Source organism: Metschnikowia bicuspidata (assembly GCF_001664035.1).
Source record: "Metschnikowia bicuspidata var. bicuspidata NRRL YB-4993 chromosome Unknown METBIscaffold_1, whole genome shotgun sequence".
NCBI classification, from domain to species: domain Eukaryota; kingdom Fungi; phylum Ascomycota; class Pichiomycetes; order Serinales; family Metschnikowiaceae; genus Metschnikowia; species Metschnikowia bicuspidata.
This window is the reverse complement of record NW_017387731.1, coordinates 752,379-778,467: the sequence shown is the minus strand read 5'-3', so window position 1 is coordinate 778,467 and position 26,089 is coordinate 752,379. Positions and strand designations below refer to the sequence as shown.

The 26,089-nt window shown below is 41.1% G+C and overlaps 11 protein-coding genes across 11 annotated transcripts; 5 read left to right on the top strand and 6 right to left on the bottom strand.

Moving 5' to 3' along the window:
- Positions 1 to 71: 71 nt before the first annotated feature.
- On the bottom strand, positions 72 to 1,581 carry METBIDRAFT_29464 (uncharacterized protein). Its single transcript, XM_018855408.1, has one exon. The coding sequence runs from the start codon at positions 1,511 to 1,513 to the stop codon at positions 146 to 148; it is 1,368 nt and encodes a 455-aa protein (XP_018713367.1). The 5' UTR covers positions 1,514 to 1,581; the 3' UTR covers positions 72 to 145.
- A 701-nt stretch (positions 1,582 to 2,282) lies between these two features.
- On the top strand, positions 2,283 to 6,644 carry SPF1 (ion-transporting P-type ATPase). The gene has a single exon (XM_018855407.1). The coding sequence runs from the start codon at positions 2,660 to 2,662 to the stop codon at positions 6,305 to 6,307; it is 3,648 nt and encodes a 1,215-aa protein (XP_018713366.1). The 5' UTR covers positions 2,283 to 2,659; the 3' UTR covers positions 6,308 to 6,644.
- On the bottom strand, positions 6,359 to 7,369 carry METBIDRAFT_33933 (uncharacterized protein; the record flags this gene model as incomplete). The annotated part of the gene is made up of 2 exons (XM_018856425.1): positions 6,359 to 6,748; positions 6,833 to 7,369. The coding sequence occupies 2 exons, from the start codon at positions 7,367 to 7,369 to the stop codon at positions 6,359 to 6,361; spliced, it is 927 nt and encodes a 308-aa protein (XP_018713365.1).
- A 4,553-nt stretch (positions 7,370 to 11,922) lies between these two features.
- On the bottom strand, positions 11,923 to 13,483 carry LAS1 (rRNA-processing protein). Its single transcript, XM_018859379.1, has one exon. It carries the CDS (start codon positions 13,295 to 13,297, stop codon positions 11,978 to 11,980), a length of 1,320 nt encoding a protein of 439 aa, XP_018713364.1. The 5' UTR covers positions 13,298 to 13,483; the 3' UTR covers positions 11,923 to 11,977.
- Positions 13,484 to 13,670: 187 nt separating this feature from the next.
- METBIDRAFT_9232 (uncharacterized protein) lies at positions 13,671 to 14,912 on the bottom strand (the record flags this gene model as incomplete). Its single annotated transcript, XM_018859339.1, has 1 exon — positions 13,671 to 14,912. The coding sequence occupies one exon, from the start codon at positions 14,910 to 14,912 to the stop codon at positions 13,671 to 13,673; it is 1,242 nt and encodes a 413-aa protein (XP_018713363.1).
- Positions 14,913 to 15,217: 305 nt separating this feature from the next.
- METBIDRAFT_29459 (uncharacterized protein) lies at positions 15,218 to 16,577 on the top strand. Its single transcript, XM_018855406.1, has one exon. The coding sequence runs from the start codon at positions 15,666 to 15,668 to the stop codon at positions 16,419 to 16,421; it is 756 nt and encodes a 251-aa protein (XP_018713362.1). The 5' UTR covers positions 15,218 to 15,665; the 3' UTR covers positions 16,422 to 16,577.
- A 254-nt stretch (positions 16,578 to 16,831) lies between these two features.
- Positions 16,832 to 18,184, top strand: MDM10 (Mdm10p; the record flags this gene model as incomplete). The annotated part of the gene is made up of 1 exon (XM_018858465.1): positions 16,832 to 18,184. The coding sequence occupies one exon, from the start codon at positions 16,832 to 16,834 to the stop codon at positions 18,182 to 18,184; it is 1,353 nt and encodes a 450-aa protein (XP_018713361.1).
- Positions 18,185 to 18,366: 182 nt separating this feature from the next.
- METBIDRAFT_9229 (mitochondrial 37S ribosomal protein bS1m) lies at positions 18,367 to 19,458 on the top strand (the record flags this gene model as incomplete). Its single annotated transcript, XM_018859338.1, has 1 exon — positions 18,367 to 19,458. One exon carries the CDS (start codon positions 18,367 to 18,369, stop codon positions 19,456 to 19,458), a length of 1,092 nt encoding a protein of 363 aa, XP_018713360.1.
- A 320-nt stretch (positions 19,459 to 19,778) lies between these two features.
- METBIDRAFT_22569 (uncharacterized protein) lies at positions 19,779 to 22,022 on the bottom strand (the record flags this gene model as incomplete). The annotated part of the gene is made up of 3 exons (XM_018855174.1): positions 19,779 to 21,075; positions 21,139 to 21,627; positions 21,670 to 22,022. Coding segments are annotated over 3 exons (2,139 nt in total), but the record flags the coding sequence as incomplete, so codon positions are not given.
- A 254-nt stretch (positions 22,023 to 22,276) lies between these two features.
- Positions 22,277 to 24,784, bottom strand: KIC1 (putative serine/threonine protein kinase; the record flags this gene model as incomplete). Its single annotated transcript, XM_018856650.1, has 2 exons — positions 22,277 to 23,594; positions 23,655 to 24,784. 2 exons carry the CDS (start codon positions 24,782 to 24,784, stop codon positions 22,277 to 22,279), a joined length of 2,448 nt encoding a protein of 815 aa, XP_018713358.1.
- Positions 24,785 to 25,375: 591 nt separating this feature from the next.
- On the top strand, positions 25,376 to 26,050 carry HIS3 (imidazoleglycerol-phosphate dehydratase; the record flags this gene model as incomplete). Its single annotated transcript, XM_018856709.1, has 1 exon — positions 25,376 to 26,050. The coding sequence occupies one exon, from the start codon at positions 25,376 to 25,378 to the stop codon at positions 26,048 to 26,050; it is 675 nt and encodes a 224-aa protein (XP_018713357.1).
- Between the last annotated feature and the right edge of the window lie 39 nt (positions 26,051 to 26,089).

Here is a 26,089-nt window from a genome sequence, read left to right as displayed (position 1 = left end):
TATTGCTCCCGAGCAAATTTTATCGCCATTTGATATAAAAATTGTTGTTGAAATTTACTCGAAGTTCCAGTCGCTCACAGAAATCTTCAGACAAATACAATAGATTAATTCACACACAGACAATAAAGACATATTTAAGCAGCCTTCAATGAAAAAGTCTCATTTCTACACTATCACTACTTATAGAGACTTCTTCCTCAGCTCCCATTACACTCGATATAATGTGGGAGGTTTCCTCATGCTGTACCTCGCTATTTATGTTCTCGTAAGTCACATTTCCATCTAGGTCTTCGAGGGATTTTGCAAAGAAACAAGGCAGCACATACTCTCTATCCGCATCTGATACATCAAACTCTATACTATCACTTCCCACAAGGCTATTGCTTTCAATTTCAGACACAGTTAAATTGCTTTCTCTTTGATGATATAGTGAAAGCGAAGTTTCCAAAATGTGATTTAATGTCTTTCCCTTCGTAACACTCTTGTAACAATCTTTTTTTTCTGCATCTGTCTGGATGTTGAGGGTAGATTCTGCAACGCCTGAGGCCCCATTGGATATTACTCGCAAGCCAGTCTTGCTGGATACCAATAAATCTCCTTGATCCTCCTTTGAAGCTTCGAATGAAGTGATATCTTCTTTTTTGTCAAACTTTTCGTGGCTTTTTATTTGGTCATAAATGTAGGGGGGGAGGCTTTTTCCTACTAAGGATTGTCGCCGTGGCTGGTAATTGTGCGATTCATGTATTTTTGATTCGTCTCTACCCTGTGGGTCACCTGAAGATCCCATCACTGTATCAGCTCTGATCACTTTAAATATCCCTTGCTCCTCGGTTTTTTTTTTCGGTGAGATCTGAGACAGGTGTCCCCTTATTAGATTTTTGAAAAATAAGTTACTTGGTGTGTGTTGGGAGGGTCTGTACTGGTAGTTACTCATATTGGTTACCTTCTTCAGAATTATCACACTAGTAACAGATGTTTCTGGTGTAGCGATAGACGGGAGTCTGAATAGCAAGCGTCTTTCCTCGTTTCCTATTGACTCGAATGATATCTTTTGTTGATATCTTGATGGCTTGCTTCCTTGATTTTGATCCGGCGCACTTGGTCTAACAATTACCTCAGATTGCTCAATTGTAGAGTTTGGTCGCAGGTCTATATTAGAAACTGGATCAAGCCCTAATTCCAGACCCACACCTTTGGAAGATGGATAATCATGATCGTGGAGATCCTCTCGGAGCTTCGCGTTATCCTCGCCACTACCGAGGTGAGAGTTATCAAACTCACTGACACCTGATTTGCTTGGCTTATACTCAGCAAGATTCATCATTGCGAAAGAATTCATGACTTTTTGGAATAAAAGAGATTCTGGGCGATATTTCTGCGTCAATCCCTCTAAGAGAGACTGGTTCTCCAATAGCCACTGGGAACTGTCTATAAAAGTGTCGAAGGTGGGTTTATCGGGTATTTCCAGAATTGGAGGTATATTGGAGGTATTTCTAGAGATCATTGAATACATGTTCGAAAGATAATGCGTATAAGCTGGCGATGATTCGAATATTGAAGAAGTTTTTGTGATTATACTGCATGCTTGGATAAGATAAATGTACTGCAGGTCATATAGCCCTGCTGTGGCGGGTGGACTTAGGGAGGCTTCATCAATATGACCAGAGTATAATCATACTGCCGAGAGCAATCCCAAGAAACTAAATTAGACTATAATTTTTCATTACATTTATGACGAGGTTCCCCGGCTTCGCCTGAAACCTGTAAATTTGTTTTTATAAATTGATATTTTCTTGATATTATTAAAGCTGACTTGTTGTCAAAAAGAATTTTTCTTGACCGTAAAAGTTAGAAAATCTAAATTATCTTAATTTTATCTTGTACCACTACTAATTTAACCCATTACATTAAAAATTAAAAAAAAAATTCATCTACTCACGGATTGAATGAAATTAAATTCCGACCCCTCTAATTCTCATATTACAAGATTATCTCCAGAATCTTATAATCCCAGGACATGTGATGATTACTTAAAGTCATATCGATTACCATTCCTTATGTCCGTAATAAGTAAGAAAATCAAGTGGGAAGAATCCTCAAAAAAGTAAATTCAAAGAGACGAATGCTGTCTCTCACCTGTTGGGAATTTAAAAATATAAAACATTCTAAAACCTAACAAAATTGTAAAATAAAGGGGCTATACTAAAAGAACATTTCTTCTTTTCTTTGCTTCATTCATTTTTCATTATTCTAAATTCAAAGAGTGCGATACGAAAGTTCAGAATAAACATTCCTGGAGGTGTGTGAAGAACCAAAGAAAGACAAACGAGATCAGAATCGGTGGTGAGAGAATTAGATCATACGATCATAACAATATCCCACCTCCCACGAGTTTCATATGATACTTCTTTTCATAAATTTCACGTGTAATTGATAAAAATCTCGAAAGTAGAATCGTACCGGTCACGTTTTAGCCCTTTGTGGTGCTTGCAGTGGTGGTTTCGGCTGGAATACAGAACAACCAAACTGAGGGCTGGCTTCGAATCGGAGTAGGGGATGCACGGGTTTTCGTCCACCGGTCAACAGATTTTGCCGTTCCGTCGAGCATACAAAATTATACGCCCCATTTTTTCAGATAACGGCTGTCAAAATTCACACTATGTCAGAATTGGTCCACAACCCTGACATCCGAGGAGCGGACTTGTTATCACCAAAATTGGTTTTAGCTCGTTTGTACGTGTGGCCTTTTGGAATCATTTACCCTGTTTTTCTTCAAGTGTATGTCAAGCATTATGACACTTATATTGGAGGCTCTGAGTGGACGTTTGTCTACTTGATGGCCATCGTGTCTTTGAACTTGTTGATTTGGTTGATGCCCCACTGGAATCTTGATATCGACGCCAAATTCAATTACATATCCGCATCTACCGTTTCTGAAGCCTCGCACATCAAAATCACCCCCGCTCCTAATTCTGGCATTGGTGAAATATGTGAGATTCAAAGAGAGATCTTTCCTGATGGCGAGAAACAAGTCTCTTTTTTGTATCAAAAAAGACGTCACTTGCTTCTCGAAAATACAGGCAAATTCTCACCTCCAGAATTTAAGATAGATGAGTTACCAAAGTTATCCTATTTCCAAACCCATGCTGGGTTATCTGGAAATTTGGAAAAGGCGACGAGAAATTTTGGACTTAACAGATTTGACATCCCCATTCCTACCTTCTTGGAATTGTTCAAGGAACATGCCGTTGCCCCATTCTTTGTTTTCCAAATATTCTGTGTGGCCTTATGGTTGATGGATGAACAATGGTATTACTCTCTTTTCTCTTTGTTCATGTTAGTCTCTTTCGAAATGACAACAGTGTTTCAGAGAAGAACTACTATGAATGAATTTCAAAGTATGGGCATCAAACCATTCACGATATACGTTTACAGAGATGAAGAATGGATACAAGTTCAGACGGATCAATTATTGCCTGGTGATATCGTTTCTGTGACACGTACCAATGACGAGAGTGCAATGCCTTGCGACTTACTTCTTCTCGATGGCACTGCAATTGTAAATGAAGCCATGTTATCTGGTGAGTCAACCCCATTATTGAAAGAGTCTGTAAAATTAAGACCTTCGAACGAATTCTTACAACCAGACGGTCTTGATAAGAATTCTTTCTTGTACGGAGGAACTATGGCTTTGCAAGTTACAGCTCCCGAAGACTCAATCGTGCCTGTTGCGCCTGATGGTGGTGCATTGGCTTACGTTTGTAAAACAGGATTCGAGACCTCCCAAGGATCTTTAGTGAGAATGATGATATTTTCTAGCGAAAGAGTTTCCGTTGACAACAAAGAAGCATTCTTCTTCATCTTGTTTTTGCTAATTTTTGCCATTGCTGCTTCGTGGTATGTTTGGGTGGAGGGCACAAGAATGGGCAGAATCCAGTCAAAATTGATCTTAGACTGTATCATCGTCATCACTTCGGTGGTGCCGCCCGAGTTGCCAATGGAATTGACTTTGGCTGTGAACTCTTCCTTGTCAGCCTTGCAAAAATATTTTATCTATTGTACCGAGCCATTCCGTATTCCATTAGCTGGAAGAATTGACGTTTGTTGCTTTGACAAGACTGGAACATTGACTGCTGAAGACTTGGTTTTCAAAGGATTGGCTGGGTTGACAAATGGACAACCTACCAGTCTCCTTTCTTGTGATGAAGCACCTGAATTTACTGCCCATGTATTGGGATCTGCTCATGCTTTAGTGAAACTTGACAACGGGGAGGTTGTTGGTGACCCAATGGAACAAGCAACATTAAAAGCTGCCAACTGGACTGTTGGTTTTAAAGATTGCGTGGAAAGACCCATAGGTGAAGTAACGGAGAAAATCAGGGTTTTACGTCGGTTCCAGTTTTCTTCAAGCTTGAAGAGATCATCTGCAATTACATCCATCAGTACCTTGCCAAACCGCAATTTTGTTGCTGTTAAAGGTGCCCCAGAAACAATCAGAAACATGTTAGTGGATGCTCCCGAAAATTATGAAGACTGCTACAAATCTTTTACTAGGGCCGGATCTCGTGTTTTAGCATTGGGCTACAAATATTTAGACTCCAAAGCGAAAATTTCTAAGGTAGAAAGAGACGAAGTGGAGTCAAATTTGTCTTTCGCAGGTTTTATCGTTTTTCATTGCCCTTTGAAGAACGATGCCATAGAAACCATTGAAATGTTGAATGATTCTTCTCATCGCTGTGTAATGATTACGGGTGATAATCCTCTCACAGCATGTCATGTTGCAAAGGAAGTCTCAATTACTACAAAGAATGTTTTGATTTTGGACTTTCCTGAAGACCATCACGGTGTATCCGAGGAGCACAATTTGACCTGGAGAAGCGTCGATGAGTCAACAGTCATTCCATTCAAAAGCAGCGATTCTATCGACCTTGATTTGTTTGAAAAACACGATATCTGTATCACCGGTTACGCTTTAAGTCATTTGAGCGACCACCCGCAGATCATGGATTTGTTGAAGCACACGTGGGTATATGCCAGAGTGTCTCCATCCCAGAAGGAGTTCATTTTAACTTCTTTAAAGAATGCAGGCTATAGCACACTAATGTGCGGAGATGGTACCAATGATGTTGGTGCTTTGAAACAGGCTCATATTGGTGTTGCTTTATTGAACGGTACCGAGGAAGGGATGAAAAAGATAGCTGAAAACAGGAAGATTGAGACCATGAAGACTGTGTATCATAAACAAGCTCAGCTCATGGCCAACTGGCTGAGACCACCACCACCAGTTCCTGCTCTCATTGCTCACTTATATCCACCTGGACCTTACAACCCGCATTACTTGACATGTTTGCAAAAGCGTGGAGTTGAGATAACGCCAGAAATTAGGCAAAATGTGGAAATTGCGAAGAAAAACGGTACGCTCCCAATCGAATTTATCAAAGATGATAAAGGCAAGCCTGTATCAGCTTCGGAATTTGCTGATGGTATTATGTCTTCTTTGAATACTGGCGAGGATGAAGATGAGGTTCCCTCCTTGAAATTGGGAGATGCATCTGTTGCCGCTCCATTTACTTCCAAATTGTCCAATGTTTCGGCTGTAACGAACATTGTTCGTCAAGGCCGATGTGCGCTTGTTTCAACTATTCAGATGTACAAAATTTTGGCTTTGAACTGTTTGATTTCAGCTTATTCTTTGTCTGTTTTATACTTGGCTGGTATCAAATTTGGTGACGGTCAGTCTACAGTTTCTGGAATCTTGTTGTCCGTTTGTTTCTTCTCGATCTCTCGCGGTAAACCGCTTAACAAATTGAGTAAGGAGCGTCCTCTGAGCGGTATATTCAATGTTTATATCATGGGCTCTATTTTAGGACAGTTTGCGGTACACATCACCACATTGATCTACATCACCCGCGAAATTTACATTTTGGAACCTCGTGAAGCACAGGTTGATTTGGAAAAGACTTTCTCGCCATCTTTGTTGAACACGGGTATGTTTTTGCTCCAATTGGCCCAACAAGTTTCAACCTTCGCAGTGAATTACATCGGATTGCCTTTCAAGGAGGGAATTAGAGACAACAAGGGTATGTATTATGGACTTTTGGGAGTTTCAGCACTATCTCTTATTGGGTCTACCGAGTTCATGCCCGAATTGAACGAGGCGATGCAATTTGTTCCCATGACTCTAGATTTCAAATTCAAGTTGACGGGGAGTATTGTCCTTGACTTGGTGGCTACCTGGGCTATTGAAATTGCGTTGAAGCATTTTTTCATGAATTCAGGGGCTGCGGACATCGCACGAAGAGTGTAAATGCTCGTGGATACTCCATTGTGGTGTACAATTTCAATTTCATAGAGAATATTAATCCGTTTTGTTGATCTTATCTAAATCTTGGTTGCGGTTTAGAGGAAATATCTTGATTGCATGGATTTCACCAACCTGTATAACTTTTACCTTATCTTGTAGGACACGTGCTATTTCATGGATAGTGTCACTGATTTCTTCATCAGTCATTGAGTACGAGAGTGAGTCTTTAATGATCGATATCAACTTTCTTGTGGGAACAGTTTTGAAAGGTTTTTGTTCACCTGCATTCATCAGAGTCAATTCATAAAGTATATCGTACACCACAGGAACCTTACTTCTGATATAGCGTACGTGGTTTTCTTTGATTGTATTACCCAGTGAGTTTAATTTGTTTTTTCTTTCCTTTTGTTTTATGCGCTCTATTAGCGAGAGTCCTTCAACCAACTTTGGTTTCTTTAGCATACCTTTAGACAGAGTATTTGAGAGATCCAACTTAGACACCTTGGCAGGAATTCTGGACGGGATAACACACGAATGAAGTGCAGAATTTTCCGTTAGGCTCAGGATACTTTTCGATGAAATGCGAGTATCTTTGGGTGATTTGGTGACGAGACACAGGGAATTACCTTGTCTCTTCAATGATGTACTAGCTAGCCTGCCCAAGGAGACACCTTGAGTTGTATCAAGGAATGGAACTGCTACTTCGGATAGCTTAACAATGGGTGGGGCATCACGAAAAGAGGAAACGCGCTCTTTGAAAGAGATTCTGCGGCTTGGTAGCAAAGCACCAAATTGAAGTGGAGACAATCCCTTTGGACTACACATACCATAGTCGAAAGAGTTTGAGCCAAAGTATATTATTTGGTACACCTGCAGATCATAGCCTAGTATTTGTTCTATGGTATTTATATCTACCCGTCTTTTCGTGAGGCGAGTAGCCTTCTCACACAAGTCATGAACCTTTGGAACAGTTATACTGCTTGCATAGTGTATACTGAGAACACTATCTAATGCATTGAATAAATTTGGGAGGCTTTGAAGAGAATCGCTAGCCTCAAAGGTCATTCTGCGTCTTTTTGGCTGGTTGAATGTGGCAATGGGCAATTTGAGCGCTGTGTGTCCTGGAAATTCGGCGCGATATTTCGTGAGCTAGACGCGCGTTACAGCCCGTCGTTCAACGAACCTTTCGTCTAGCAATGGCACAGACACCTCGGCTATTTTCTAAGCTATTTGATTTATCATAAATCGGGGTTTATGAGTCATATGATTGGCTTGAGGTCAGACTTACGCCCTATATTTCAAACCGTCTGTGTTTTCGATACTTCCACTGAAACCTTCAGATGGAGTACCATGATTCGCGTTCTTCGTTAAGTGTCGCCGCCCCAATATGACAATCCTTTGCAAACAAGCAATCAGTTGAAACAGAAGCTATGAAAGAGAAGATGCTTCTTTAAACTCATTTGATCAAGCTTCTGCTTTGTTTCTTCTCCTTTTTTGTTCTCACTAACAACGAAAAAGACACAACATGCGGCTTTTGAGACACTCGGGTTGGTCTTGAGAAAAGCGACTATCCTCTTGAAGATGTTTGTCGTGATGAGCTGTAAACTGTGTATTTCCCCAAAACACTACTCCATGCCCTCGTCCAGAACGTGCGCTGGCACGGCTTCGAGAAGTGGCAAAATATGGCGTCCAGATCACTGGATGTATTTCTGCGGCTGAAACAAAAACATATTTAAAGAATCTAGGCACACAAGCGTTCTGTTTAAATTGAAAAACATTGCTGAGGTCTTGGAATGTCCAAATTCTATCAGCAAAAATTCAATCAACAAATGTTAGGGAGAAGGAAGATAGCATAAAAGTTTTGACCCATTCGCAGTGGAGTCCCCCCTCAAGACCCGCAGTCAGCTGGGTAAGCAATTCTGTACCACATCCCAAATTAAATGTTTATTTTCCCATACTCAAATCGGAAATATACGTGATCTCTCCATGGCCCTCTTGCATTCATTTTGCTTCCTCTCGCTCTTTGTATCCCTCCGTTTCTTCAATAACAACCTGCTACACCGTAACACCACATATCCCTCAATCAGCAGCCTCACTTAAAAATGATTGTCAGTAAAGGTAATAACTTTTATAAATCCAAAAGTCAAAACTACTGGACCTCATGTACTGCTCACCCGAATGACCAGTAATCAGGTTTGGTGCTAAAATGTTCCTTTCAAATTACTAAGCCGAACGTGTTCACGTACCATGAAAACATTCAAAATTACAAACTTTCAGGTGAATGCTACCCATTTCGACATCCGTCGACAACACCCTAAATATGAAGCACAAACATAAATCAATAGACCTCAAACCCTTTAGCTTCTCACAAAAGCATATTCGTCAAATCGAATGATTAAAAAGTAATTCATTCTGAAAAGAATCATGTAATTTCAAATTCCTTCTGCAGATCAATACAATTCACAAAACGTAGACACAGCACAACAAATTTTTGAGATATCACGACGATAAACCAAAATCAATGAAAAACCGTGACGAGACGGAAAATATTCAAAACTACAGAATCCCATGCAATTTCGTAGACTCATCCACAGTAACATTTTCAAGCACAATTTGACCAACAAGAGCACCATATCCTAATATAGCTTCGCCCAGTTCACACTCTGAGAATAGCTATAAATCATCCGCACAAAATAAGGCTGGCTCAAGCCTCATCATTCCTCTCTTAATCAAACTACAAATTGGGTTACTGTAGAGGGCAGAAATCAATTGCAGGGCATTCAAAGGAGTACAATAAAAACATATATGAGCTGAGAGCCGTGTCCCAGGCGGGCCTTTAGCATGAGGAGACGCCGAGCTTCAAGACATGGTTCGTAGCTAATTCCTGTCCGTGGAGGATTTATAATTCTTCACATACTCTTCCGGTAGACGATTCTATCTAAAAAAAAAAACAAAGTATAATCGAGTTACAAATTGCAATATGCCACATCCACCTTCTTCAGCATTTTGGAACTACGCCTGTCGCTTGCCCGACATTAGTATACAATAGGCAACGCAGAAAGGTTGTAGACTCACTTGATATGATTCGAAATAGTAGATTTGTAGGGAACCATTGGGGCTCAGACGAATAATGGTATGCGGACAGATCAATGCACACTTTTCATTCAAAAAATTGTTCCTTCAGGAGCTCCATCACCATTAATGACGAACCGGATAAATTTTTCAGGTCATGTGAACCGAACTAAAGTTAAACCCATGTCGCTCGAGATAAATTTAATACCTAACAATCATTCCAGTCACCTTACACATAACCAAACTTTGGGGAAATACAGAATTCACGAGAGATCTTCATTACAAGATTGCTAAGCTTAGAAAGCTTAACAGATTCAGCAATAAGAATTTTGTTTAGAGACATCCCAACTTATGACGCCGTATATTGATCGAAAACACTTGTTAGGTCAATAGATTCATATTGATATGCGTTAAAATTGTTAACACCAGATAGCGTGGCGAATAGCAGGAAGTTGGCCCCTCAAGTCCGCTCCTACCATCTGGGGTAAAACGGCTACAGCGGGAAACAAATCCTAGTAGGCGATGGCGTAATACAGATACGGGCCACGAGCACCGTCCAGGCAGTTAGTAGAGATGCGGACGGGTCGAGCTCAGAGATTTCGTACGTAGCTTGAAGTCGTTTAAAGGTTTCGTATGTATAATAATTAAAAAGTTTTGTACCTCTAATCGGATGAATAAACCCAATGAAAAGCAAGGTAGTTAACTACAGTGTCATACAACAGGCCAAGGCTACAGATATGAACTCATCTAGTCGCATCGACCCATAATCACGTCAAATGAAATTTTGTATGCATGTGATGTGTCCCATTAGCTAGCAGCCCATTACTAGCCATTCATATCTAGACTGCTCGACAATCGCAAAGCCTCTCCGGACAACCTTAATTCACCGCTATTCGAATCGTGCGACACCCCACAACAGCATACGTCTAGCCTCAGATGATGGAGTACATCCTTGATACCCGAGCAGCAGCATCGGCATTGTAGCTTCAATCACCTTTGAAAAATTCAGAGAGTTGTTAACAGGCTTAGACAATTTGAGAAGAGGGCTCATAGAGTTACGGAGGGCAACCAACTCTAGCATCGTTTGTTCCGATGTCCACAATTTACTTCACACTCGACTTTCTAACACTAAATCAGATACGAGAAGGAAAGCATGCAACACGTCCCGACTTCTCCGGAGATTATCTGTCTGTTACTAGACACTATATATGCAATGGGTACAAATGTAGGAGCAGTATCAAGTAGTTGCTTGTCTAGCTGTGGTATTTAGAACAACGAAGTTCATGACATATGGTAAATATGATCATTCGTCAAACGAAATCAGTCAGCGGATGAATCATGCAACTGAGTGGCTGCTGAGAAACTAAGTCCATATTTGAGTTGGTACTTCGTACTGTTTACATACTCTTCTGTTCACTGTGGGAGGATGGTACTGCCCTACTAGCAAACTTGTAATACAACTCTGCGCCTTGAAGCGATTCTACGTAAATATTAAATTTGTTGGGTAGGGGAATTGATTCCAGGAATTGGTCTGGCTTGGACAAACTTGATTTCGCTGGCCCAGATGTGCTGGTCGACAGGATCCCATTCAACGTGTGATCAATTTATCCTGATCACACGTCGCTGAATTGATCTGGGGTAGTTTGTTTATATTGCCCTGATGTGATCTTTAAATTTGCTTAGTTTAACCTTACTTTTCTATCCTCGAAAGCAGCCATTGTGCACCTCGAAGGCAATCTAGTGATCTTAAGCTTTTGCTTAATTCCTAGCCCGGGTTAATTTGTGGTACCATTTTTGATGCCTTAAAATTCATTCCGTCTTATTGTGTATTGATTTGTACGTTCAATACAAATATATTATATATGTTCTGGAAGCGTGTCCTTCGAATGCAAAGATTCTGTTGGACACCTGAGGATCGAAGAGCCAATATCGGGGGAGTGGTGGTGTATGTTTTTGGTTTGCGGAAATTGTGGAGTAAGCATGAAATCATGGTTGTTGATGTTGGGAGTTCAGAGGTCACCGGGTATGTTTTGGACGTTGGGTGCTCAGGTGTATTATAATCCACTTCACGGCCATGTACGTTCAATTTGTATCAGGTAGACCTGAAGTCTCGGTAAGTCCACATTGTCTTGGAATGGGCTCTATATCGCGCTAGAACGTTTGAAATTAGAATGCCTTGTATCGTAGAAAGTTATAGTACATATTTGAATACCGTTTACGTTCGAGATGTGTGCTCAAAGGTCCTCTTGATACAACTTTAGTTGCGGCTTCTGCATAGGTACTCTCGCATGGACCAATGATTAAGTATTTAATTCTTGTGGGCCAAGTTTCAGGCCGTGATTATTGGTGGGGTATGCACGTATTTTAGATGTTTCATACTATTTCATTTCTCTCTCCTCTTATCATATATAAAAGAGGATGTATCCGATAGGTATGTTTGTTATTTAATGCGTTATATATGTCTGGTGTGCGATCGGTTGTCGTTTTCTTAATTATATCCATTCCTACATGATTTTTTTATACTGCAGTGAGACAGAGCTCGTACATGTTCTTGAGTAGACCGTTCGTAGTATGTTTTGATTCATGGTGTATTCGACGATACTAGATATTGGACATTGCACTGATACCAAACGGTAAAATTCGCCATGTTGATGGCTTTTCGAAGACGCGGCCGGCCTTAGATCTGTTTGTCACTCTTTGTATTTCGGGGTCTTCATTTCTGTTTCGTTTCATCTGTTTTCCTGGTGGGGCAGAAGAAACTTGCAAGAGTTCTTCGAGCAGAGGGGCTTTTGCAAATTTTAGGTCTGGTTTTTTAGTAAGCTTGATTGTTTTGAAGTCGCAAGGAATATGATTATGATAGTGCAAAACACGATGGTAATTCTCTAAGCTTTGCAAGACGTCTTCATCGTTATTGTAGACATGATAATGAAGTCGAAAAGGATAGGGTCCCCCAAGAATCAGCGATAAGAAAAGGTCAAACCACTCTTTAGTGTTCAGGTACACCATACTTCCAATTGAATGCACAGAGCAATTTGAGTGTGTTTCCAGTAATAGAGTATGTACCAATAGTAAAAGAAATTTGGGGGGTAATTTCGCAACAAGATCGCCGTACGTCTCATGGATAGTAGAGAAAGATGCCTCTTTCAAGAGAGCTTTTTTCAGCGCCAAGAGACGGGCGAGATGAAAATCTAAACTCAGGCTAGTCGCAATCGAATGAATTTGAGCTTCTAGAACCGTTATATCTTGGCTGGAATTATTTCTGGAGCTTTCTGTCGTGAATTTAGACTTCACACATGATCTATAGGCTCTGAAGGCGGCTGTCACATCCAGCTTTATATCGATAAAGTGCATTTCCTTCTCCATGAATTTAGTACGTTTTAAATTTTGAGAAGCATCGAGTAGGCTCCAAAATTTGATGTGAAGCCATTCTAGTGCACGGTGACTAGTTGCTCGTAATATTTCCAAAGATGGCAATTGTTCATGTGTAGCCCAATGGCGAACTTCAACGAAGAAGTAAGGAAGTTCAATTTCCTTGGCTAAAGTCAGGAGCGCCACGGCGTAAGTACCCTGTTGATAAGGGTCTAGTATACCGTTGACAAAACGAACCAATGCCATTGAGTATGCATTCCGTAGTACATATTCTTCCGCATTTCTGGGTAGAGCATCACTCATGCCACGTTCTGTTCGAATTCGAAGTTCTTTCGATCTTTCTGTGAGAATGGCATCATTTAGCACTGCTGAAACGAGCCATGCGGTGGTGTTGACCGCATGAGGTACCTTGCCCCTACTCTGCCAGTATAAAACTGTGTCTATCGCAGCTTTAAGAGACACTGAGTCATTAAAATCTTCATAAAACAACTCCCGAACTCGTAGAAGCTCGGACTTGTTTTTGTATGGGGTGATCGAGATGGTTCGAGTCATCAGGGAAATGATATCACACGGTTATTTGCCGGGTTTATGAACTAACGAGGATTGCGTCGCGAACACTCGCTTCAAACACCCTAAATTTGATATCGATCTGCGTTGCTCCATACGCACGCAATTCGCGCAAGACATCTGGATTCACTGTTGCAAGCTGTTGAGCAGCGCTTAAATGAGACGACGAAACTGCGCTTGAATGTATATTTCACTTTCGTTCCCGCAACAATCATCCATAACAAATTATCTCTTTCTATAAATTGTGATCGCATTTTATACCAGACTATTCTTCATGGTCCGCGATGACTCTGAGAGAGTTTATCAGCTCATAGTAAACGAAGTGCCTCGATGAAAATTTTCTTCTCACACAATCCAGTCACAGACCCACAAATCCGTCCAAGTTTGGGTCGTGGTTAATATAGCTGAATTGGCTGATAATTTCGCTTTCTTCGTAGGAAAAAACTCTGTTCTCTCCTTCTTTGTGTTCGTATGGAAATTTAGTGACCGAGAGAGGCTGGGTGTCATCTGATGATACTTCAGGCTTGCCACAAGCACTATCCCAGCTGATCAAAACCACGCCATATAACACCCCTGAAAGTCCGATCAGCACATAAATGAATTGAGAGATATCCATTCCGCCAGTACTGAACAACGTGTTGAAGAATATGTCGTTGAACAAGTTGACTAAATTGTACACCAAAAAACACAACGGATACAATATTGCTGTCAGGATATTTGATAGACCCAAATTGAATGCTGCTAGTTGCATGACAACGATACAAAGTGTGGCAATCAAAAGAAAGACAGCTATCACATACGTCGACACACACTTAGGTGTTACGCGTTCCAGAATCATTTCGAATATGACATCTACTATGGACTTCGCGAAAAGGAAAGTGTGGGCTGTGAGTGTTCCGCTCACAAGACCATAAAGTATCCCCCTGGTGAAGACGAGGCGTGATAGAGGATCTTTGCTTGTCCTTGATAACCTTCTCGTTCTTCTGTGTGGCTTTGATTGAAGAAACTTAATTTTGACAGAGATTAACCAGTTCACACGTACTAAAATAGCCATGACAATGAAGGTAAGCGACCACCATGTGAGAAAACCAGGTCTTGCAAATTTGTCAAGAACTCTTTGAAATTTCTCATCAGCACCAATATCCAAAGGAGGCTGAGCTATGCTATTCCCATTGAATGCAATAAAAAAGGCTCCCAATGCAATTATCACTGTACCTCCAGCTAATTTTTTGGTAAATTTTTCACCGGGCAAAAGCGTACAGCTAAAAATGGAATTGAATATGAGACCTATACTCTGCAATGGAGATAAGATTATAAGTGGTAGGGCAGTAAGCTGTATTAATGACCCAAAGATGTTTGCAAAAATGAACATAGAGAATCCAAGTAGCCAGATATTTCGCCTGTAGTTATGAGTCTTGTGTGTGGACTCGTAATCGATAGATACGGAACTGTCTCTGCGTAAATTCACCACTGAATTTTCAGAGAGCTCATGGTCATATGGTATAATATGAGACTTTCGCTGTAGTGTTATTCCAAGCGATTGTATAGCTGACAGCATAACAGCGGCCACGCACCCCCACATAACTGAGGATCCTATCATTGTGGATGAAGCAAGTGTGATAGGGGTTGTCGCTGCAAATTTAGGGTCTGATCGGGCAGTTTTCAGGTTTTCTGATGCTTCTTTTCTTATTTTTTTTTTCCTCTCGTTGGTGTAATGGGTGACGGGTTCTGTGACTGAATTGTGTGTGGTGATTTGATGGACATGGTGATACGTGTGGTCTTGCTATCTTTGATCTGTGCTGCGGATGCGGGTATGTATGGGGATGCACGGATGCCCGCCGGAGTGAATCTGAAACGTTCAGCAGCGGCTGATACTTTCCTGAATTCGTATATTCCCAAGAATGGCGAATTAAATAGCTCAATTCTCAAAATTCTCAATTCTAATATTATCTTACGAATTCCGCAAAAACCTCATTGCTATTTAACCACTAGCCTGGGATAAATTGCCAATTTTATGCCACGTAAATGTAACTTGTTCCTGGAAACGCGTCTTCAAGCGCAGAGACGTGGGGACCGGAGAAAGTGTCCTTCTTTTTGGAATGCCACTTTATTCTCGCTTAGAATATGAACTTTGGAAAAAAAAATTAAGAAAGAGGAGCTTTTTTTTCTGTCATTCAGACGAGGCACTTTGCATCTCTTGGCACGGAATCACAAGACTGCCATTTTGTCACGGCGAGCGGCGCACGCAGTCCCCGTCACAAGAGGTCTCACTTCTTCCTTATCCGGCACTCATCGAGACCCAGTTTGTTTGTTTGTTTGTTTTTGTTTTAGCAATTACTGGTTTCCAAGCGCTATGGAAAAGGATCTTGAGGGAATCCTTGATCACCTTAACTCACGAATCCACCAAAAAATCAGCCGAGGCCTTGACTCTTTGGAGAATTTTCTTAAGTCATTTGTCCCATCCATAAGAAAATATCACCGCTCCAGCTTTCTTGATAACAAATTGGCTTCGCTCATAGCTCTTCAAAACAACTTTCAATATAATTTGGCCTCAGGTTTTATGCTGGTTTATTCTACATTCTCAAAATCTTCGGAGAAGATTGACGACTATGTGCTTATCAAAACCAATTACCTTCTTAGCGGGATTCTTCTCATACATCCTGAGTCGCGAGCTTTGTTTGGTCGCGGTCAAAGCATGGCACTAATGCTTTCTTTTTTGAATTCAAAGTCCTCAGCGATCCTGGAGGACCTAAGTATCTCCTTTGTGTCGCTATTTATTCACATACTCATGAAAAATTTGAAGAACGTGCGCTTATTCGAAGCGAACAACGGCTGTCAGCTTCTCATTCATCATTTAAGCATCCTCCCAGCTAATTCATGTGAAACTAGTACAAAAGAAAGTGATACTTCTCGTCAAAGAAATTTGCATTTCAAAGTCATCGAGTTTTTGATATTTTACTTGGCTGACGAGACCGAGCTTCTTGATTTACCTCAGAATGTCGGGGCGCACAGCATGTCTGTGAGAGAAAAAGCAGACTTGCTCCGACCACAGTTTCCGGGAATTGATGACTTGATTAAAAATTTGAGTGACTTGACTTCACTCAGATAAATAAATTGATTTGTAAAGCAGTAGACATCCATAATACGTCTTTTCTAAGCCTAAAAAGAAAGTCTTCAAGTTTATTTAAAATCACGTTTATCTTGCGTCTGTTGTGTATTATTTAAAGGATTTTTTATATCTTTACGCAAACACTACAAAATCGTTTCCTTTCACAGCTCAAATGTTAAAAACTCTACTAGGTAGAAAGGACTGTTAAGACTGGTGTAGACTAGCTTCAATTTCCCAAAGGATCGAAGGTTTTAATGAGAACAAGGTGATGCTTTTAAAAGTTATCATTCGTACTATTGTCATTTATGTAGAATTTAAGAGTGCATTTAACCTAGCTCACATCTGTCCCCGCAAAGCGCGTTTACAACAATGCAATAGCTTCGATATTCCAATTGATTGTCTTGACTTCGATGTATAACCATATGGAACATCTCCTCAAATGTTTTAACAAAACAACAGGATGGAATGAAGATAACATATATTCCAACATTTTGGCGACGTCCAATGCGCTTCTTGATTTTCTGATTCCAAAAGGAGGTAAGTTAGAGATTTCGTCTCATGCTACTCCTAACCTGGCATCTTCGATGACTCTACTGAATTATCAATCAGTGAATGGCTCTCTTTCATACCTCTATCTGAGTACTATCCTAAAATGTGCCAATGGTACAAAGGACATTTCCCTTCAGGACGCGATAGCGGGGTTTCGAATTATCGAGCCCTATGCAGCTACCACCGAAGGGACCGGCGTAACAGAAAGCTTTCAGAAAGCCTCATTGCTTTACGGGAGAATGTATTTCCCCGGATCAGCACTCGAGGCTATGGTGATCAAAAGACTTCTGACTCGATACCAACTTTTGATAAAGTGTATTAATAACCCACACCTTGTTAGAAATGGTACGATGATTGTTTATCTTCAAGAGAATGCACCGAGGTTTTCACGAGAGTATATTTACTCGACGAATGAGGCATTAATGGGATTTCGCTGTCTTTACAATTTTGGGTCGTCACCAAGAAGCCAGCAAATGACAGCCTTGCCCAAATTTGACAATTCTGTTGTGTCTGTTGGAGCTGAAGTGTGGTATGCCGCCATGTCAATGAGCCCTGGCTTATCTACTGCATTTCGATATTCCACTCGTTCTACTTCAACAGGAAAACCGCTTACAATGACTCTTAGCTGTAACCCAATTTTAGGACATGTATCTTCAACATACAACGTCAAGACATCAGTTTCCTCTACAGTGTGCTCTAAGTACGATTTCAATTGGTTTTCATATGCGAGCAACCTATCCTTGGGCTTTGAACTATTCAATTTTTCAAAGATACCTTCGCAGCTGTCGAGTAATCAATTCTTTGAAGGGTCATCTATACACCATGAAATGTTGGCACCTTCCTCTTTGTTTGGGAACAGCCCGATAAGATCAGAGATTTTGAATCCAACTTCACCTACAAACAAGCGGTTTATTAATCCAATAGAACATTCAAACGACCATTTTCTCATAAGTTCGAACATCCTCGAGCATGTGAGTCGAACAGATCCAGCTGGTCAAGAAGTCATGTCAGCTTTTCAAAAGCTAGTGAAGAAGAGTAATTTTTCAAGTGTGATCAAGGGCTCTACCAGTATTAGCGAGCGATTGTTGAAATTACTTTGGGTAGGCCGCTACAAAGAATTTTTGGTGAGTGCGGGTGTAAAAATCCGTCTTAATTCAAAGACACATTCACCAGAGTTTGAGAAATTTGGAATTACCTTCACTTATGCTTGCTGAAGTTCAACCACACTTTTGATTGAATTTTCGCCCAAAAACATTGATACATTTGGCACGCCTCTCCCCGCCAATGTCTGACACCCTCGACGCGCAAGTGTGAGATTCTGCACCCGTGCATCAGCTTTTTAACAAGAGGGTGCCGAAAAAATTTCTTTGACGTATATTCGGGGCAGCCAACGAAAATGAATAACCAAGAATTATTTCGGTTATTTAAGCACTCCAAGTTGGCGCAGGTTGCTTTACCATTGAGTAAAAATGTCAGAGGACCAAGCACCTCATCACCCACGCATCAAATAATCTACACCCCAAAAAGCAGTGCATTGAGGTCTGACTATGGAATGAAAACAGCTTTACCCAAACAAGTTGGTGTGTCACACATTGCCTTCAATGATATTGACAGTGCTAAAAGTATGCCTGATGTAGAAAAACGTGCTGGGCCGCTTTACACAAGATTGCGTTTTCAAGAGTCCGAAGTTGTTTTAAAAAAGTCATACAATAAGGCAAATCCGCTTTTTGCTTGGGAAGATTCAAAATCATTGCAAGGAATAAAGTCGGATATGCCTGAAAGTATCGCCACGCAACTCAACATGAACCGAAATGCCTCGCTATTGGATGTGAAAAAGGCGATGGCTGAAAATCCAGAAATCTATACCAATTTTAAGCAGTGGGTACTCGAGAATAGTCCTGAGTCTTTCATGTTAAAAGTCCCATCGAAGTTTGATGCTCTTCTCAAGGAGTTCTTCTCGACATCTAAGTTTGTTAGAAGGCGGGAGAATTCCTTGGAAGACATGATCAAGCCACAAGACAGGTCAAAAGCCTCGGGTGCTAGGAGCAGCGTACAGGGTACCGCTGGTCTCTCTTACCTTCAAAGAGGTAGACTCATAAACTCACCTAATGGAATTAAACACGGAAGCATAGTGCCTGGTAGACTTCTGGGGGAGCGAGAGGCTACGATTGGTGGCTTTGTGGCTAATGTCAATGAAAAAACCACTTTGTTGCAGGCTAATTACGCGAAAAATTCTCCCGGGAAACATCCCAAACAATTTGTTCTTCCATTCAAAGTCAATGAAGCCGAGATTACTGCGAATGGATCTGTGAGATTACAAGCTGACGGGGTCAAAGTTGGCTCATGGATGCTGAGATCCGATTTGGACAGTGATTCCGACAGATACCCTGCTTCAAATCCAAACTTCGGAAGCTTGCCAGAAAGAAGTCAGAAAGAATTCTCATTCTTGGAGAATGTTTTGGGGTTGACACCAAGATCTAGAAGTTGAAGAACATTTGTATATAGTATATACTTTATAAGGAAAGATGCCACTTTTCAAAAAAAAATTGGCGATAAAATTTCCCGATCGGCTTTTGTTAACTACCGTGTGAACTCCTGTTGCGGATTCCCGAGGCCTTCATCTTTTGAGAGTGTTGTTTAAGACATGAGGTTCAGTTCTGCTTTCAAATTAGGCGAATCGAGTTGTGTCTCTTCTTTCAGAATTTGCAGTAGCGAAGCTTTATCTTCTGGGAGTGGTGTATTCTTTGATTTTTTGGATTTTGAGTTTGTATAGTCCCTTGGTTTTCTCTTTTTAGGTTCAACTGGTGGAAGAAACCCAGTCATCTTCTTTTCTTCCGCCACCGCTATATTCCTGAGATTTTCAGCAAAAGCTTCGTCTAATCTCGCATCAACTTGATACCAAAGATAAAAACTCGTTATTCTTGTACCAGTCTTGAGAATATTTTCCATGCGCTTGTGCACTTCTTTTGAGGGTTTCATGCTGTTTTTGAAAATGGGAACGAACCTTGATGGAATGTTATGGATTGTGAACGAGAATGTGGTGTATTTGAGGTGAGGAGGCACCGGTTGAGAAAGTGATTTTTTCTTCTTCGAAGCAACTGTCTTTTTCTTTGTTCGCAAGCTTCTAGCTTCGGGTCTTAAGTGCTTCTCTCCATCAATGGAGACTTCCACCTTGGCGCTATCATCTTCTAAGCTCCCTTTCTGATCGTGCTCTTCCTCTTGTTTTTGTCTTTCAACCTCTGCTTTGTAGTTTGCACATTCAATCTCGTAGTTCTCCATTTCATCTATGTTGTGTATCCACATGTGGCTGATTAAAATATCGTTATATTCTGTTCCTACCTCTGCATCTTTGGGTATTGGGAACTCGGGTTTAAGTACTTCACAGATCGATTCTTGCGGTATAATGTAACGCACATTGGGGTTTTCTAGAAATTCAAACACCAATGTTGCATTGTTAAGATACTTTTCCTGAAATGCTGTGAGCTTCATGGGGTTGAACACCTTTTGTTTAGGTGGCGCCTTTTTTTCAACCATTGGGCGTGTTTGGTATGGACGTGGAAAATCTGGTGGAAGAGAGAGACCGCGATTAAAATAAAGCTCAGCGTGATGTGGTTGTGGCCCCATTTGTTTCGCTCTTTCAATATATCTTTTGAAGCGCGATATTTGCACCTCCGAAGCTTTCCCCAGAGCTACCTCTTTCATGAGATCATTTAGAGAAAGGTCAATCTTTGCTATGGCATTGAGATTCGATATCATTATTGTGTTATCAATAGACTGGAGATTTGTGGGTGAGGGACGAGCAACAGGTGTCGGGCCGGTTTTAGAAGGAGCCGTAGGTACTGAAGGAGATGCGTGTGACATGGATGGTTTCACAGAACTCATTGATGTCGAATTTTTAGGAGCTGACGTGTGAATGGCGGCATTATGCGAGTCCGGGGCGGTCGACACATTATTTGAGCTAGAACTGCGCGCTTCATTATCAGTCGTGAGCTGCTGTTTTGTGCCGTTCGGTGCCACAGAAGAAAAGGAAGCACTATTCTGATCCTTTGGGATTTCAATGACTTCCTGTCTAGTCTCGTGTGGATCTGTATGAGCTGTGCTACCCCTGACCAGGCCGTCGGCATCTTCTCCCGCAGACTTCACTTCGCGGGTGATCTCGGGCTTATACTCAGGGGTTTTGGATTTCAGTTCGTGCTCTGTATTTGCATATTCTTTACTCAGCGAAAAGCCAGTTTCAGGATTTGACTGACAAGAATCATTCGACTTTTGTGATTCAACCTCGGCAGTCGTGAGATTCCCAGCAGTGTCAATATGACCTGAACATTTGGTGTTATCTTGTTTTGATATTTCACCTGTCTCAGTTTTCAGAGACGCGCTGTCAGAAGTTGGCTGTTTTACAGACGCATCTTCCACTTTACTTGATACGTCATTCAACAGACATTTCCCCGCGTCTACATCAGAAACAACATTCTCCTTTTTCCCTTGACTTGTGCCCTCGACCTTTGAAAGCTCAGATATAGCTCTTGATTTTTCTGACCGTGAATCTTTTGCTATGAAAATTCGAATATCCATTGTATGTGGGCCCAAGGTGATGGATGACTCGCATAACTTCGACATTACATCTCGGGCATTCACTTCTGGGCTCAAGACGGGTGTTCTAGTACGGGCCTCCAATGAATTTGTCGTAGCTTTGGCAAACCTCCGCTTATTTTCACGGTCTCTTAAGATTTCTTTTTGTTTTTCTTTATCCATTTCGGCCAACTTCTTTGCGTACGCTGTTTGTTTAACCCAATGGAGTTTGAACATTGGCGCATGATAAATGTAGGTACTTCTTGATCTAATGAGAGAGTTATATAGTACGGCAGAGTCTTTAATGGTTAAAGGGTTTTTGAGTATGTCTTCGTAATGGCCATTGGGTGGCTCATTATATGAAATAGGCAAGTCTTCTAGGGTCGTAAAAGGCCTCACAATGGTATTATCCAATATCTTCTGTTCTGCTTCAATCTCTTCTCTCTTTGCTGTGGTTATTCTACGCCTCATTCTTGCTGTCATCTTGTTCGAGTACGCCAACTGCTAGCAATCCAACAGAACACCATATTGTTTGTTGACTTTCGCATTCAAGTTATGTAGTAATCACGTGCGAAATTTGTAGGTGATGCATAATATTGCGTCAAAGAATTTAAATCCACTATACAACAATTTTTGAAAAATTGGCTAATGGCTGTTAAAGTTAGACAAGAAAATTGGTCTTGACTACATAGTGTATTTGTTCTTAGGCATGGTAGGGGAAAATTACACATTGTTCATCACAAGGAACTTTCCAAGGATTCAAGACCCTGAATAAAAAGTGTAACCATATTCTCTAGCTCATTAACAATTTTGTTAGTTGGCGTAGAGTCCATGAACAAGTCACCATGCAAAGAGGGAATGATGGGAAATTTGGGATTTTCTTTGCTGGAAAATGACTTCAGAACTGAAAAAACATTGGGTCTAGAAAACGTTCCACCTGCAGGAGGTTGAATCGGAAAAGACGATGATAAAGGAGTTGACTTTGAGCCAGGTGTGGCCATTGCACTTTTCTTTTGTCGCTGAAATTGAATAGTTTCTCCACTTTTATCCTTGCCATCATTTTGTTCTTCAATTTGATTATCCTTTTCTGTGACTGGTGTCATGGAAGCAACATTTGAGACCAAGGCGGGGTTTATGCCAAACTGGTTCACATTGTCATTGGGGCGCTTGAACTCCGAGCCTTCGCTGCCTAGCATTGAAACAATTTTGTGCGAACTTGAAGGAACAGGCATTTGTATCTTGAGGGAGGGTTTTTCTTTTTTGGATTGGGGCTTCGTAGTAACCCCATTCGCTTGTGCAGACATAGACATCATGGACGAAAAATTGGATGCCATAGATGCTCCACTTGATGTATGGTTTGTCGATGAGACATTGGTTGGTGAAGTTGCAACGTTCACATTTTTACTTGAGGCATGATCTGAATTCAACTTAAAATTAATAGGCTGAAGCATAGGATTGTTGCTTGATTGAAGTGGTCTCATCGATTTTGAAGGACTATTGGTTATGGAAGAATCTGTGAAGGAACCATTGAAAGTAAAAACGGGAGAGGGTGTCTTTTTACCGATATTATCAGCAACATTTGGTGGCGTCTGAGGTCCTTGCGTCTCTTCGAGAGAGGTCTTGGTACCAGCTGATACCGAACTTCCGGAGTTTGATATCGTTTTTTTGCGCTGTCGCGAGCTGTTTGTTGAAGAGCTATTTCCGCCATATTGCGATGTCAAGGCCGGAGGCTTATTTAGCTTGGGAAATGTATTTTGGGGTGATTGGTGTCGTGAGATGGAACGAAAAGCTGCCAAGTTCAGCTGAGACAGAGTTTTTTGTTCTAGCCCAATTCGAGACATACTTTCCATATCTGGAATTTCAATCGTCGGAGAATTCAATAAAAGCGAGTCAGGGGCTGACATACTTGGCAAACGTGGCACTTCAAACTGAAGGCTGCCCGAGGTAAATGGCTCCATATTTGGTGAGTCTTCTTCTTCGAAAAGGGATATTAAAGATTTTGGTACATGATTCACATTATTTGTGACCAAATTAATAGAGCTGCTTCTCATACCACTGGTTGAAGATCGAGTTCGCTCCTCTGGTGTCTTACCACCAGTTGTGGGGCTATTAAACAGATGTGTGCGGCTCGTGATTACATCATTAAATCGTGCTTCAGGAGCCTGATACTTGCAGTTGATTGTGTCTGCCGTCATTGTGTACTGATCATCTTCATTTTCCTCGGAATCAAATCTGGGGTGATCATTAGCATTGTAAGTGTTAATGTCATTAGCCACTATGTACTCCTTGGAGCTCAAAGAATCAAAGTCCCACTTCACCAGAAGACGATCAGAATTCGCTGTCACTTCATCATCTGAGCCGCTGGATATGAAAAGTGATTCCCGCGATGAGTGGTGATCCCTCCAAAGGAGATATCTTGAAATGAGTTCTTTCAAAGTGGATGTAGGGAGGCTTTTGTACTGCTTCACAAGCTTGCACTTGAATAGCTCATCTGCCGATGGACGTTCATTTGGACTCTCATCTAGGCAAAGTGCGATGCACTCCTTGAGAGCTGAAGGATATTCTCTGCCTTCGAGTCTTGGCGGTGCTTGTTTTTCTATCATTGTCATTGCCCACGTCGCACTCTTGTCGCAGTAAGGAGGATTTCCTGTCGCAAGCTCATAAATGGTGATTCCCAATGACCATATATCCGCTTTAAAATTGTAATGATCACCCTCTCGTATAACCTCTGGAGCCATCCAGAAAGGTGTACCAGCTATTGTAGTTCTTTTGGCCGAGTTAGCCGTTAGTTGCGCTGCTACACCAAAGTCACAAAGCTGCACGTGTCCTTCATTCGTGACTAAAATATTTGCTGCTTTCAAATCACGGTGTATAACACCAATTTTGTGGACAGCCAGAAGTGCCATCAATACTTCACGGACAATGACACCAATATATCTCTCTTCAAACAACCCTCCTTTAAGCAAGGTCCGCATGGAACCTCCTTCACAATAGTCCATTATGATCCATAGCTTAGTGTCGTCTAAAAACAGTCCATAGTAGTGAGTGACGTTTGGTGAATTCTTCAAATCGGCTAGAAACTGGATTTCTTGCTGAACATCTACCACTTCGTCGTATTTTGTGTCGAGATCCAAAACCTTTATAGCAACGGTTTTCTTTGTTTGTTTATGGTAACCCTTGTATACAACGCCAAATTTCCCTCGCCCAATGACTTTTGTTCTTTGATATGCAGCTGTACTCAGCATTTTGCTTCTGGTTACACGATTTTATCCGGGTTGATACTGCAATCTGTCAAGTTCTTTTGATCTTATCTAAGAGGTTAAACATATGCTGTACAGTCAGCACGCGCGATCTCATGTAAGGCAAGGAAACGGGAAGGGATCGGCCTCTGTCAATCTAGAACCGGAATAAGCGTTGATCAAAAACTTGTGCTACTCAATGACCAATGAAGACTCATTTTTTCAATAGTTTTCAAGAATTTTATGATAGTATTACATTGTAAGCATTAATTCATCAATTTAAAAAGTGTGAAGTAAAAACAAATTGACATTTGTGAATGGAAAAATCTAAAAAATGCAGTGAGTATTTTTTATTTACATTGGCTCAAATAATTCACATTAGTTCCCTTTATTATTTTTAATCAAATAGAAGCAATCATTTGAAAATTTTGGCAAAATGTTGCAATAACATACATTGTTCTACTTTTTTTTTTTTCAGCAGGATTCCCTGATGACGGTCATGAAATGTCGAATGACTCTTCACGCGGAGCCAACTGCGAATCTGACCCAGTACGCATTACGTTTTTTGTCATCGATATCTTATTTACAAAAATCGGAATGTCGTCTTTATCAACTAGAAGATCTGCCTTTTTAGCCAGAGATACGAATGAGACTAAAATTCAAATAGCTCTTTCACTTGATGGGGGTCATATTGCTGTGGAGAAGTCTATTCTCACCCAACAAACTTTCGAAGAACACGCAGTTCAACAGACCCTGTCCCAAGTTATAAATGTCCAAACGGGAATTGGATTTTTGGATCACATGCTTCATGCACTTGCGAAGCACTCTGGCTGGTCTTTGATTGTCGAATGTATTGGTGATTTGCACATTGATGATCACCACACAGCGGAAGATGTGGGTATCAGTTTGGGTTTGGCCTTCCATAAGGCTTTAGGACAGGTCAAAGGTGTGAAGCGTTTCGGGTCCGGTTTTGCTCCTTTGGATGAAGCTTTAAGCCGGGCTGTTGTAGATTTATCTAACCGGCCCTACGCTGTCATTGAATTGGGATTGAAGAGGGAGAAAATCGGTGATTTGTCGTGTGAAATGATCCCTCATGTTTTGGAAAGCTTTGCTCAAGGTGCTGCTATTACCATCCATGTGGATTGTTTACGGGGCTCCAATGATCATCACAGAGCCGAAAGCGCATTCAAGGCTTTAGCTGTGGCCATAAAAGAGGCCATCAGTCTGAATGGAACGAACGAAGTCCCTTCAACTAAAGGTGTTCTATTTTGAATTTGGATATAGAGGAAATTGAAAGTTGCGTTTTCCGGA